The 14974-nt window shown below is 53.2% G+C and overlaps 2 protein-coding genes across 2 annotated transcripts; one reads left to right on the forward strand and one right to left on the reverse strand.

Annotated features, from left to right (window-relative positions):
• Positions 1–1223: 1223 nt before the first annotated feature.
• LOC146205102 (uncharacterized) lies at positions 1224–9402 on the forward strand. The gene is made up of 2 exons (XM_084606184.1): positions 1224–1798; positions 9309–9402. The coding sequence occupies exons 1-2, from the start codon at positions 1224–1226 to the stop codon at positions 9400–9402; spliced, it is 669 nt and encodes a 222-aa protein (XP_084462310.1).
• LOC146205103 (uncharacterized) lies at positions 9335–13887 on the reverse strand. Its single transcript, XM_084589796.1, has one exon. The coding sequence runs from the start codon at positions 13692–13694 to the stop codon at positions 12408–12410; it is 1287 nt and encodes a 428-aa protein (XP_084445922.1). The 5' UTR covers positions 13695–13887; the 3' UTR covers positions 9335–12407.
• Between the last annotated feature and the right edge of the window lie 1087 nt (positions 13888–14974).

Below are 14974 nucleotides of genomic sequence, written 5' to 3' on the forward strand. Positions count from 1 at the left end.
AAAGAAGTGGATAGTTTTGCTGTTGCTAGCTTGCATTTTATGCCCTGCGAACGAGCAGCATACGTCCAGTCATATACAAAAGCTATATAAAGGATTAGAAAAGATTATGCACACTCGCATTTATTCGTTTGAGAAGCACTCACTCATTTCGCCTTGTCAGCACGGCTTTCTGAAACGTAAATCTGCCGAACTAGCTCTCCTAAATAAAAAAAACTCATAATTGACGCCTTAAAGAATAAACATGTATTGGGCATATATAGATTTTTCAAAGGCATTTGACTGTGTACATCACGAAACACATCAGTGCACATCACGAAAAACATCACATCAGTGCAGCGGTGGCGTAGCGGTAGAACATCCGCCTCGCATGCAAGAGGAAGGCCCGGGGTTCAAATCCCGGTGCGGCGCAATTCTCCACCGGATGAAAAAAAAAAAATCCGCGTGTCGATGGAATTGCATAAACAGGTTTGGGGTGCGACCTGATGCCGGTGAACACCTCCGGCAACGCACTCCCTCACCAGAACAGGAGTTGGCCACCCTGGTGCAGTAATTGGCCGCAACCTCCTATGATAAGCTCCATAAAACCCCGGCCCTCAGTCACCAGCGGCTGCGGAACAACTGACCACGGCGGCGGTCAGGCCTGTGACGCAGCAGGGGGTGCTAAGAATGCCTGGCTCCTCTGGACAGGCCGCCATTGGAAACTGGCCCTCGCAACGTTTAATGCTAGAACCCTAGCTAGTGAAGCTAGTTTAGCAGTGCTGTTAGAGGAACTAGAGGGCATGAAATGGGACGTCATAGGGCTTAGTGAGGTTAGGAGGCCGAATGAGGCATATACTGCACTGAAGGATGGGCATGTACTGTGTTATCGAGGTTTACCAGAGAGGCGACAACTAGGAGTAGGTTTCCTTGTCAATAAGTATATAGCGGGTAATATAGATGAATTCTATAGTATTGTGGGAGCGCAACGCGTGAACTTTCACCTCTTTCAACTGTATAGATCCATCATCATCATCATCATCATCATCATCATCATCGCTGATTGCTGCTCGAAGCGTCGCGCTCTGTGTGCCAGCTGGTTCTGGAATAGAACAGACGTTTTGTGCAAGTGCTGTCCCACAAGTGGCGGAGGTGCGATTCGTATTCCCCACCTCTCGCTTTAGACCCACCTACCGTTCTCCCTGGAGCTCCGTTCAGGCCTTCGCTTGCGTCAACGGCCCTGTGCTATGGATGAAGGCAACGGTGCTCGCTCACCCCCGGCGTCTCCTGCTCCTACTGCGGCCGCCCCTGCCTGGACTGTCACCAGCCGCCAGCGCGATCCCCAAATCTTTGCTGGCCTTCGCGGTGAAGATGTCGACGACTGGCTCGACAACTACAACAGGGTCAGTACATTTAACGGCTGGGATGACGCTCATAAACTGCTCCACGTCGTCTTCTACTTGGCTGACGTCGCCAAAACCTGGTTCCTCAATCACGAGGATGACATCGCTGACTGGCCTACATTCACGGACCAGCTAAAGAAAATTTTCGGCACTCCGGCTGGTCGCTCAAAGCAGGCAAAGAACAAACTTGAAGCTCGTGTCCAGCAGCCCGGCGAGTCCTATACATCGTATATCGAGGACGTTCTGGCCCTTTGTCGCCGTGTCGACGCTGCTATGCCTGAATCTGAGCGCGTTCGCCACTTAATTAAGGGCATCAACACTGCTGCTTTCAATGCCTTCGTGGTTAAAAATCCATCGTCCGTGTCTGAGATCACATCCACATGCCAACGTCTGGACCAGCTACAGTCGTGCCGCCTCGTGCAAGACCCCAGTGATGGTGGCTCACTCATAGATGAAAATTTGCGGTCCCTAATACGCACCATGATCCGAGAGGAGCTCTACGGCCTCACAAACCCCTCTGCAGTATCTCCAACTCTTCCGCCAGCAACGGTGAATTTGCGCAGCATCATCAAAGATGAACTGACGAATTTAAACTGCACTGTGGCACCTGCCCCACCTCCCATAGCCTCCCAGCCTCCCTCGCCGCCTCCCATCGCCTCCCAGCCTCCCTCGCCGCCTCCCATCGCCTCCCAATATCCCTTGCCAACCTATGCCGAGATTACTTCACGTCAACCCACCCCGCCTTCCCCGACTTGTTCGGCACCCGTGTGCGGTCACGTCGCTGCCATGGCACCATATCCTACAGTGCACCGTCCTGTTACAGCCTGGCGCCCCTCCCGCCCTGTGTGCTACTATTGTGGGATACGTGGCCACATTGCCCGTCTGTCGCCGCCGCCAGCAAGACGAGCAACGGGGTTATGCTCCCTATGAACGTGCCCGCTTGCGCCAGCCTGATGATTCTACACTGCCCTACTCAGACTTTTACCGGCGTTCGTCCTCTCCTCCGAATTCCACCGATGTTTCACGGCCCTCGCGTCCTTCCCGACGCCGATTCCCTTCGCCTTTTCGCCGCACGTCACCGCTTCGTCCTGCGAGGAGGCCATTGCTTAACGCGAACGAAGATAATTGTCACCAGAACACACCAGGAGGGGAAGCGGTCTATCCTTATAAGTAATCGGCTAGCGCTTTCAGCTCAGGGTCTGATCGCTGTTGTTCTAAGGTATATGTACTATGGTAGCGAAGGCTCCATAGAAGCCCATACGTACAAAACATGGCGGCTCATGGGCTCCAGCGACCAATGAAAATTGGGGGGGGGGGGGGCATGACGTCAAATGACGACACACATACGTTCACTTTGGCGCGAATTATAAAGTTAAAAAAAAAAACGCCGCGTTGCATTGACGAGCCTGCATCTTTTGAAGGTTGTTGCTTTTCAGCGCCCGCCAACCTTTGCCATCTAAAAGAACTCGAGTTTTTGTTGTTTACGTCCTTTTTTATAAGCAGTTGCTCCAGCACAATGAAAGTGGTTGGCAAAGGAAGCGACATTGAAAGGCAGCGATATTTCCAAATAGAGACCACGCATGCAAATTCATAATACAAATACTGCTGCAAGTCATGCAAGTACCACGGCCGCTCGATGGAAGCGTTCCCTCAGCACAGTAAGGTGCGGTCCAGAAACACTGGTGCAACGGGGCAGTCGTGCCCAGTTCGCAACAGAGTGTAACAAGTGAACAATTATGGTTTTCCTATCCATTGTTTATTGCATCAACCAATAAAATACAGCAACAAATCACAACAAAAAAAAAATGTATGTCGCAGACAGCACAAACAGTAGCGCTGTTTAAGTGGGCTAATCATCTCAATGATTACAGCCGAGGCATGAAAAAGGTTTGAAGTGCCTGCCACAGAGCGAAACATGCATGCACAGAAAACAAAGCTATGACAGCTGCAGTTGAAATAAAAATGCCATGAATTAGTAGGTAGTAGCACAGAGCACTGGGATCACTCTTCACATTTAAATGCTTCGGCAGAAAGTATACAGCAGTTTTCAAGGTTGCACCAGTCCAGACAGCTTTAGCATCAACAAACGTGCTTAACACAGGAGCATTAGAGCATACATTGAGTCTGTGCGCAACCTCCAGATCTGTTCACCGGTGAAAGTCAGCCGGGAAGCGGTAAGACACCGACGGTTGAGTCCACGCTGTCGCAACGTGCCACAGAGCATCGCTTCCTCACTCTGTGCGGGCCTATCTTGCGATAAAACGCTAAGCGCAATACAATGCTGCAAAAAAGACTTCGAACTGTCCGCACCACGAAGGGGACGAAAGCAAAAAACCACTGCTGCAGGAGATATTAAACTCACCACACGCCGACAGAGCAGCGACCAGCAATAACGTCGAAGGACGAAAGCAAAAAACCACTGCTGCAGGAGATATTAAACTCACCAAACGGCGACAGAGCAGCGACCAGCAATAACGTCGAAATCTTCGCAAAAGGGATATTTTAAGACTTGCGAACTAAATTACGCTTTCCTGGGCGCACCAAGGCCCGCACCACAGCAGACGAGTAGCAGACAGCGATAAGAAACCGTTTCGTGCTTCGTTATCTCCGTTGCCTTGGTTACCTCTGGCAGCGCCTCCTGACCGATGCAATCAAGGGGGTGGGGCGATAACAGTGTTGCAAGATTTTAAAAAAAATTAAGAATGTATTTATAAAATACCTTACCTCATTCACAAGCGAAGTTATCAAAGTGCCTATTCTTTTTATGTTGATTGATACTTTTTAATTTGTAGTAGTATAATTTCCGAGTCTGAGTGGTTGGCCCCCCGACCTGTGGCTATGCTGCGGTACCGCTGAACCGCTTTTGGGCCCATCCTTCGCCACCATTCTACTTCCGCCATGGTTGTTCTGCGAAACTGCTGGCGCTTACCGGTCCCAAAAAGGCGTCATCGTCCTTCGGGGGAGCGTCGACTGGAGCGCGTGATAAGCAGTCTGCGTCGGAATGCTTCCGGCCCGACTTATAGACTACAGTCATGTCAAATTCTTGAAGTCGTAGGCTCCATCTGGCAAGGTGGCCGGAGGGATCTTTCAAATTAGCCAGCCAGCAGAGCGCGTGATGGCCGCTTACCACCTTGAATGGTCGGCCGTATAGGTATGGACGAAACTTAGAAGTGGCCCAGATGATCGCAAGGCACTCCTTCTCGGTCGTCGAGTAATTGATTTCGGCTTTTGTGAGGGACCTGCTAGCGTACGCGATTACTTTCTCCTGTCCGCCACTCTTCTGGACGAGAACGGTTCCTAGACCCACACTGCTCGCATCGGTGTGAATTTCGGTCTCGGCGTTTTCATCAAAGTGGCCAAGTATAGGAGGGCACTGCAGGCGGCGCCTAAGTTCGTCGAAGGCTTCTTCTTGCGGCGCTTCCCATTTAAAAGGTACGTCAGCCTTTGTAAGCTGCGTCAACGGTTCGGCGATGCGCGAAAAGTTTGACAAATCGTCGATAATAAGCGCAGAACCCAAGAAATCGGCGCACAGCTTTCTTGTCGGCAGGCGGTGGGAATTGTGCGATTGCAGCTGTTTTCTCCGGGTCTGGGCGAATACCATCCTTGCTAACGATGTGACCTAGGAACCGCAGTTCTTCGTAGGCGAAGTGGCACTTCTCTGCTTTTAGCGTTAGTCCCGATAACTTGATGGCTTCCAGCACTATCTGCAGTCGTTTTAGGTGGTCTTGAAAGTTTGACGAGTACACAACGACGTCGTCCAAATATACGAAACAAATTTGCCACTTCAAGCCTGCCAGGACTGTGTCCATTACTCGTTGAAACGTGGCTGGTGTGGAGCAGAGGCCAAATGGCATCACCTTGAACTCAAAAAGGCCATCCGGTGTGATGAATGCGGTCTTCTCACGATCTGTTTCGTCGACCTCAATTTGTCAAAATTCGCTCTTCAGGTCCATCGATGAGAAGTACCTTGCATTGCAGAGCCGGTCGAGAGTGTCGTCGATGCAGGGAAGCGGGTAGACATACTTCTTAGTTATGCTATTCAAGCGGCGGTAATCAACGCAGAAGCGAAGTGTGCCGTCTTTCTTCTTCACCAAAACGACTGGTGCCGCCCAGGGCTGTTAGATGGCTGGATCACGTCCTCACGCAGCATTTCCTTAACTTGATCGCGTATCGCCTGGTGTTCTCGTGGCGATACATGAGAGGGGCTTTGACGTAGCGGTCGAGCGTGTTCGTCCGTTATAATGCGGTGCTTGGCCAGTGATGTTTGTCGTACCTTCGATGATGACGATCGAGAAGCACTCCCCGTAGCTTCGAAGAAGACTGAGAATCTGGTCTTTCCTGCTGTGGGTCAATGCCGGGTTGATGTCAGATGTGGGCTGACGGAATTGGTTCGGTGCGTCTTCCAGTGGTTGGTCGTGGAGGGCGAATAAGTCTTTGAGGTCAGCTAATTCGTCGAGAAAAGCGATCGTCGTGCCCTTGTTGAGATGCCGGTATTCTTCGGTGACGTTTGTTACCAGCACCTGAGCTTGACCTCTCCGGAATTTCGCGATGCCTCTTGCGATGCCGACACCTCGTTCTAAGAGCAATTTGATATTTCCATCGATGATGCCTTCAGCGGTTTTGATGTTTGCGCTACCTACGCAGACTGCGACGCTTGATCGGGGCGGCACGGTCAATTCTCCATCGAGGACGTTTAGAGCGATGTGTTGCGTCGAAGTCGTCGTAGCAGGAATGGCTTTGTCTGCAGAGAGCTTGATGAGCTTAGATCGCAGGTCGATAATAGCCCTATGTTCATTTAGGAAGTCCATGCCTAAAATGACGTCGCGGGAGCACTGCTGCAAGACCACAAAACTGGTGGGGTAAGTACTTCCATTTACGGTTATTCTTGCAGTACATCGTCTCGATGGAGTAACCAGGTTGCCACCTGCGGTGCGAATCAGCGGGCCATCCCAAGCGGTTGTAACTTTCCAGAGATGGGAGGCTAACGGTTCACTGATGACTGAATAGTCAGCTCCGGTGTCTACTAGGGCAGTGACTCTGCGACCGTCGACATCAACTTCAAGGTCACTTGTTCGCGTCCTCGCATTGCACGTGGGCCTTGGTGTTCGATCTCGGCTTCGTCGTTTCTTCAGGTCATGGCCGGGGCATACCGTTGTTACTTCGCTGGGCGGTGGTGCCAGCTTGCACTCTGGTCGTGTTGTCGATGTCATCGTGTGGAGTGGCGGTGAAATGGCTGTGTCGTCGTTAGTGGTCGTCGGCGGCGGAGGATGTTCGTCTTTTTGCCGTTGAGCAACCTCACCTCCAAAGGTTGCTCTAATTAGTCTCCCCTGCACGGGCTTGGAGACCTTCCGCGCACACTTTCATCGTAGTTACGGCCTGGCGACGCAAAGCGGGCCCTGTACGGCGATGGAGACCTGAACCGACAGCTTGGTGGCGCAATATCACCGCAACGCAGATAGTTGTCGATTTCTTGCGGCCGTTCACCTGGGCGTGGAGCGTCGACTGCAAATCCGCGGAGACCGATTCGTCGGTACGGGCAGTGGCGCAGAATGTGGCCGGCCTCACCGCAGTGGAAGCATAATGGCCGGTTGTTTGCTGTCCTCCAGGCGTCGCACTTCCTGGGGTTTGGGGGTCGTTGGTAGGCTTGGCGGGCGGGGGCCAAGGGGCAGTTTTCAGGAACAGGACGGTAGCGGCGAGGGCTCGGAAAGTCATCACGTCGGGGCGCAGGGCGACGCAATGCAGCAGCGTAGTTCATCGCTGTTGCCTCTTGTGCTGGAACAGTCGCAGCCGTCGCTTGAGGAACGCCCAGCGCCTGCTGGACTTCTTCACGGACGACGTCCGCGAGCGTCGCCATCTGGGGTTGTTGCGATGATGGCATCAATCGGCGGAGCTCCCCTAGCACGATCTCTCGGATGAGGTCCCGAAGGTTCTCTCCGCTTGCAGGTGCGCTGGGGTAGTGGCTTCAGTAGTTCGGCTGAAGTGGTCGCTCGTAGTGGCGCATCCGGGTGTCCAACGTCTTCTTGATGGCAGATGCTTCTGTTTCAAATTCCGCCACGGTTTTTGGCGGATTTCGGACAAGACTAGCAAAAAGCTATTCTTTAACACCTCGCATTAAAAATTTGACTCTCTCACTTTCGGTCATGTTAGGGTCGGCGCGGCGGAAGAGGCGCTTCATCTCCTCAATGTACGCCAGGACAGGCTCGTTAGGAAGTTGAAGTCTTGACTGAAGGAGGGCCTGGGCTCTTTCCTTTCGGACGACGCTTGAAAAGGCAGCCAAAAGCGCATTCTTGAAAAACTCTCAATCCTTCATAGCTGCCTCATGATTTTTGAACCAAACTCGGGCATGTCCTTGAAGAACAAAGTAGACTTGCCTGAGTTTCGCGGCGTCGTTCCAGCCATTGAATTCTGCCACACGGTCGAAAAGGTCCATCCAGTCTTCTGCATCTTCGTTCGGTCGCCCATGGAAGGAGGGGGGCTCACGGGGTTGAACGGAAACAACCGGTGCTGTAGGCTGGGCCATTGTCAGCGTCGATGCCTTCCGAGATCGAATGGGGTCCGGCAGCAGACCGTGTTCAGGTTGAAGCCCTTGAAGCCGGCGACCGGTTCGGTGGCCTGTTGGCTGTTCCTTCACAGTAACGGGAACAAGGCTGGGGTCTTCGCTTGAAGGATCAAAGGCAGCACCTCCACCAGATGTCACGTAATGATGACAGGACCGTTGACACCAAAAGAAGACACAGGCTTGATGGTACTGAAATTAACTGTTTATTGGGCTGACTTGCGCCCGCAAAAGAACTAAGCAACTCGGCGGCGGCGATAGAAAGAGAAGTTTATTTGGTACCTTGAACGTACATTTGAAACCACAGACGATCGTGGGTGCGATGTTTATACAGTCGTCAATAATACACGCTATTCACTGTGCTCAAACAAAGGGTAATAATAACCGTAGCCAAAGCTGTCCGTATGGCCTCTCTTCGCTTAAAGGAAATAAAACTCACACGCACATCAAGGTGTGGAAACTATCCCCCAAAAGAAAAAGCCGTTTGACAGGGCGACCGATTACATCCCATAAAGGCGCAATATAAGCTTGAATACTGCGCCTACTCAAGACCTCGGGTGCAAGCTTAAGAAAGGGGGGGGGGAAGGGGATACGAGGCTCGCAGGCTAGTACAGCAAGGCCGGCATCTTCAGCCTGTTGTCACCTACAACAAAGAAGCGCGTATGCCAACGCCGCAGAAACCGCGCCTCACCATCTCTTTCTAGCTGATCAGACAAGTACTTCCAGATGACGAGGCGCAGATTCCGCAGCGCCGGGTACATTGCGCGAGCAGGAGTCCGACGTGCCTCAGCGAGGCAGCGACGCCGCCACAGTACATACATGGTGGCGGCGACAACTAAACGTGGAAAAAGGCCACGCTGGCGTCTTGTGCCAGGGCCTACGCGAACTCTAAACATGCGCTGCACGAGGCGCCACATAGTGCGTGCAACAACACATTCAAAGAAAACATGCTGCAACGTTTCTACGCCACCGCAATTGGCGCATCTATCGTTGGGTACCACGCCCCACCTGGCGAGGCGCTGGCGCGTGGGAAGAACCCCCCAGCGCCTGTTCCACTCAAAATCTACAACTTCATTGGGCATTCGGCCTGTCGCCAATGCCCGCCATTTGGAGATGGCTGTCATCCGGATTTCATCCGGTGTAAGGCGTGCACACGCGATTTGTTCGCTAATCTGAATGGGTGGCGTGTCTGTAAGGCTCGCATCAGGTAAGTCGGCGTCTAACGCCTCTTTCATTCCCGCGACAGCGCGATAGAAAGAGGACGGCCTCTCTGCTTGGGGGCCTACATGCCTTCCAGGGTTGAAAGCCCGACGTGCCGTGCTTAACCAGTAGACGAGTAGTGAGCGTCCTGGGTAAGACTCCCTTGTGAGAAGGGAACCCACTAACCTCATTGCCAGCACCCGCGACACAGTAGGGATGCACGGCAATCCAAGGCCTCCCCTGTTTGTCGGCAGTGTTAACAAGTGACGGGCAACCAACGCAGTCCGGCCGTCCCACACAAAGGCGCCTACAAGAGACGCGAGGCGGCCCGCTGTACGGCGCGGAATTATTGCGACGCGTGCCACATAAAAAGCGAAAGCGCACACACGAGTTTTCACAACCGTGGCTTTTGCCCTTAGTGAGAGGCTGAAAAGTGCGGCCTCCGAAAGAGCGCGTGTTGCTCGCAACACAACCTCTTCCCAAGTACGGGAAGAAACTCCACTTGTTTCGAACAATATCCCCAACACACGGACTGCGGCCACAAAGTTCACCGCCACAGGCAGTGGATCTCTGAAAGACCCAAAGCGCAGCGCCTGGCTTTTACTAGGGTTGAGCTGTGCACCTGACAGGAGAGCGTATTGGTCAAAGGTGGATAGGAAGACTCGGAAGCTCTCGCTGTCCCGAACAAAAACACAGATATCATCCGCATACGCGGAAACCACTAGCGTTTCCTGTCCTACCATTGGGAAGCCCCGAATTCGTTTGTCGGCGACTACTTTACGCAGAAAAGGATCCAGAGCAAGCACGAAAAGGGCCGGTGAGAGCGGGCACCCTTGTCTTACCCCTCGTGTTACCGCAAAACTGCCTGCGATGGTGCCATTGAGGACGAGTTGGCTGGTTAAACCATTATATAGTGATCTTATGAGTCGTACAAATTCAGTCGATAAGCCAAAGCAACTAAGCACATTAAAGAGATAGCTGTGATCTACGTTATCAAAAGCCTTCGCCTGGTCTAAAGCAACGAATATACCACTGACATTTTTGGCATTTGCGTAAGCGAATACATCTCTCGTTAACGTAAGGGAGGCAAACACCGACCTACCAGGTACCGCGCAGGACTGGTAAGGGCTTACCAGGTCCTCTAAGTAGGCTCGCAGCCTTCTGACAAGTAGAGTGGCAATCAGTTTATAATCAGTGTTCAGGAGGGTAACTGGTCGCCAAGACGCTGGGCTTGATGGTGTGAAGCCGTCCTTTAGGAGCAAGATGATGCGCCCAGCGTTAAACGAGGGTGGTTTCGTGCCATTTGAAAGAAAACCGTTTACAAGCTTAAGAAGCAAACCTCCGATGATGTCGAAAAAGGTGGTGTAAAAACCTGCCACTATCCCATCTGGACCAGGCGCAGTTGACTGATTCATGGCCCCTAAAGCGTCGCGCACCTCCTCCATAGTAGCTGGAGATGTAAGTGCCACGCGTGCTTCTTCAGGAACCTGAGGGAGGGGCCCGCAGAAGGAGCTGACAGCTTCTTCATAGACTTCGCGTTGGTCGACGCCCTGGGAAGAAAACAGGGCAGCAAAATGGCTGCAAAAGATGCGCTGGATATCGGCTTCATCTGAAGAGGGAGTACCATCTTCCAAGATTACTTCATCCACTTGCGGTGGCCGAACTTTAGACTGACCTTGCGAGCGCGCGTAACCAATGTCAGCTGTGTCAACAAGGGGAATGCGTGAACCTGCTGCCATACGTGATGAGCGGGAGCTGTTCTCAAGGATGCGATGATACCGAGTGCGCAGTGTATCAAGATACTCTCTCATTGCGAAAGTTAACTCGCCGCCATCGCGTACAATCCGCATACGTCTGAGGACGTCATTGAGCGCCGTAGTAACACGGACGCGCCGCGCTTTCCCCGTGAGCACGAGAATGTCTCGCCATCGTGACTTGAGGGTATCCCAGCCTGTGGGAGTCCAGTCAGTCACATCCGCTACCAATGCCCGCAGTTCCGCGCGAATCGTAGTAATGCACTCATCATCATGCAGTATGGATGCGTCCATTCGCCACATTAGTGGGCTGTTGGAGCGTCCAGGCGCCCCCTGTAGAGTGACCATTACTGGAAGATGGTCGCTAATATTTCCGACCGCTGCAGGAAAGGGCAGCACCTCACACTCAAGCAAATTGGCCAGCAGGGTAGAGGGGACGTAAACTCGGTCTAGCCGGCTAGCACTCCGACCCCTAGTGCGCGTTGCCACAAAATTGTCCCCATGTAGTGCGACCCATGTGTCCTGAAGGCACAGGGAGCGGACAAGCTTCCCCAGTTCTTTTGCATGACAATGTGACGCGCCCTGTCCGGGCCCCCTGATGTCGCGCCATGAGTCCAAAACACAGTTAAAGTCTCCAAGCAGGACGTGTGGAACATCATCCAAAAAATGTGGCGCAATGGATTTGAAGAACTCGTTCGTCAAACTACGCGTGACCGGCGCGTAAACGTTGACGAAACGAGTCCTCCGGCCGTCCAAAAAAACGTCCACCGCAATCAAGCGACCATCGAGACCGAATGTGCAGTGAGCACTCGATCTGAATGCAGGGTTAAGAAAAACGACACCCACGCCGCAAAACCGCGAGTCCGTCAGAGAAAAAAAGGCATCAACATTAAAATAAGAACGAAAGGAAATGACATCTGCAGGTGTACGAAAATTGCATTCCTGCAAGAACAAAGCATCAACTTGATACAAACGTGCGAGGTGTAGCACTTGCCGCTGCTTATCGGGATTACGGAATCCTTGCACGTTAAAAGTAAGAAAGCGAAACCTAGCCATCATAACAAATGAGTGAATGAAACCAAAACAGCAAAGAAACGCAGCTGGAGAACAAACAAAACGGCGAAGGACTCACGATATAGTTCTGCGGACCAAGTTTGCGAGTGCACCCTGCGTCGGCGCCATGGAAAGGCATGACGGTGTCCGACAGGTCCCCGCTGAGGTTCCGGCTGTTAGCTCAACGACGACGCGGCAGCGACGATACACGGACCATGGGCGGCGAAAACGTCCAGTCAGAACGAGTGGCTATGGAAAAAAGCACACAGTCACACTCGAACCCACACACACTGCACCGCACGCACCGTCCATCGTTCACCACCGGCGCCGGCGAAGCCGTAGTCCCGATAAGATAGCAGTGGCTGGGGTGGAGCGCCAAGGTTGCGGCGCTTCGGCCACCGCAAAGCGGGAAAGGACGAGGTTGGCCGTCACGGCCTGTCACCTTGAAGAGTGGCGCCATAGCACTCACGTCTCGGAAAACGAGACGTCCATCGGTGCGTCGTTCTCAGCGGTCTTCGGCTTCTTTTTTGGGGCCGAGGGCGTCGTCACGCTTGCTCCACCATCCGATGCCGAGTGCTGGCGCTTTGTTTCGTCAGCGCCATCCAAAAGTAATGTTTTCCGCACACTTGTGCGTTGGGTCTTGGGAGCACTTGCGCCCAACTCGCGCAACGACCCGGGCAGGAGACTAGGTGTTCTGGGAAGCTGAGGTTCATGGCTGTAGTCTTCCGACTGGGCATGCACGGTAGCTCCAGGGGAGGGGAAAGCCGCCGACTCCGAACAGGCCTCGGGCAGAGCGCTCTCCTTCGTAATGGGTGCGTTCAGAGCCGCACCCTCGTATGTCGGTGTGGCGGGAAGGTACGACGCGTCCGAGTCAGTCACTGACGAGAAGGACGCACGCGACGACTCGTCGTCGGACGTAACTTCCGAGCTCCTGACGTCGGATTCCGGCGACTGGGCGGCGGTGGACGCCCTGTCCAGTTCGCCCTCAGAATGTGTAGTGGGGGTTCTACTTGACACTACCGAGGGCTCATTGAGGACTGTCACGGCGGCGTTTCCACCTTGGTGCGACATGGTATCAGGCGTAGCAGCGGCCGCATACGAGCGCGGCATCACGCAGTCCTTGGTCACGTGGTTACCGCCGCACCGTTTACACGCTGCTTGGCACGCCTCTGTCTCGTGGCCGTACGTGGAGCAGCGGCCACAACGTGCCGCGGTGCAGGAAGCACCAAAATGGCCCTCTGCGCCGCACTTGGAGCACACTCGCTTCATCCCACGATACTCCAGCATCGCACGGTGCCCAGCGACAGTGATGAAGTTGGGTGGTGCCCGGAGCATGTCTAGCTTTACCAGCCTCGCTCCGGTACGCACATGACTCTTTCCCTTGAAAACCGGCTCGGTCACAGCGCGGACCTTGCCGTACGGACTTAGAGCGGCGGCGAGGGAGTCGTCGCTCACTGACGGGGGTAGACGGAACACCGTCACGTAAACCACTGGAGCAGCCATTTGCGCCAGTGGTACTTGCTTTCCAGCGACGAGGATTGCGCCCGCCGCTACCATCTTAGTTGCTTGAGCCATCGACGAGACGGCAGCAAGGAACTTTGTTCCGCCGAGGTGCTGCAGGTACTGCAGACCCCCGACACCGACGACCGCCTCGAGTGCATCAATTAGGTCGTCCGCCGGAGCAGGCTCCGGTAGGGTGAACTGAAAGCATTGCGCTTTCGTAGGTCGCTGGACTGGAGGCGGCAGGTCCATGGCTGCCCTAGCCCCGGACACCACAGCTGGAAGCGTGGCGCCTGGGCCCTGTACCTGGCAGCGGGGACTCCGAGGACGAGTTGGATCCGGGGGCCGCCGGAGTAGGCGTCACTGAAGGCAGTTCGACGACGGCGATAGCAACGTGCTCGTCGATCGTCGAACAAAGAATGCCTGTCACACTCGTCAACGCTCAATTTAAAGGCTGCTCAGAACAATGTAGATGACGTCGCAAACTGCTACTAGTACACCCTGGAACATTGTGGAAACATACGCAAGTGATCGGAATCTTCGAGACAGATCTCGGCGAATATTTCGCGACAAAGAAAATGATAACGCGTCCTATCGCGACAACGAGCATGAACAAACACGGGATACAGAATTGATACGCGTGCCAGAATCACAGTGATAAGGCCGCATGCCGGCGGCTGATAAAAAAAAACAACAAATACAGTTTTGAAGGTTTTGCGGTAATATGTTCCACAGGAGTTCCCTGTTTACGTTACTGTCTTGTATCCTCCGTTCCAGGTTTATCATAAGCATGAACAGCAGCGGTGATAGAGGACAGCCTTGTCTTAATCCTTTGCATACTTTGACATCTTCCGTAATTCTTATCCCTTCCCACGTAATTTCTACTTTGGTATCCCAGTATATTTCCTGTAGGAACTTTATTATCTCATAACCGATGCCTTCCTCTTTTAATATGTTCCACAGGAGTTCCCTGCTTACGTTGTCGTACGCCCTGTTTATGTCCAGGAAGGCCAAATACAAAGGTCTATTTTCCACTCTAGATATTACGATGCATTGGGTAAGCACGAACAGGCTATCATTTAAGCTCCTACCATTTATAAAGTCGTTCTGAAGTTCTCCGAGTATCTTATTACTTTCTACCCGTGCTTGCACCTTTAATTTCACCGCCTGCATTCGTTGCTGGCGTAGCTTCCAACCGTCTACGTGAGCGGTTACTGCTCGAGGGTTCCACATGTCTTTCGAGGATTCAGTTCGAATTGCACTTCAGTTTGAACGAGCAGCGGAAGAACTGAAGGAGCTTTCTGCTTCGGTCGCGTCGTAAACCATCCTCGAATCTTTAAAAAAATAATAAAAATAAATGCGCAGCCAGCAGCTCCCTTTCAGCAGAGGTTAACGAGGGGCGCGGGCGGCTCACGTGCTCCGCAGTGGAATCGCCCCCCTGAGCGGAACCGAGAACGGAGTAGCTTCTCCATTCAACACATTGTTTCCGATGCGGCTCGCAGGACCACTTCGCATCAGCGCCGCAGTGCCCA

Source organism: Amblyomma maculatum, chromosome 1, assembly GCF_055883805.1.
Source record: "Amblyomma maculatum isolate TAMU_Amacu chromosome 1, ASM5588380v1, whole genome shotgun sequence".
Classification (NCBI taxonomy): domain Eukaryota; kingdom Metazoa; phylum Arthropoda; class Arachnida; order Ixodida; family Ixodidae; genus Amblyomma; species Amblyomma maculatum.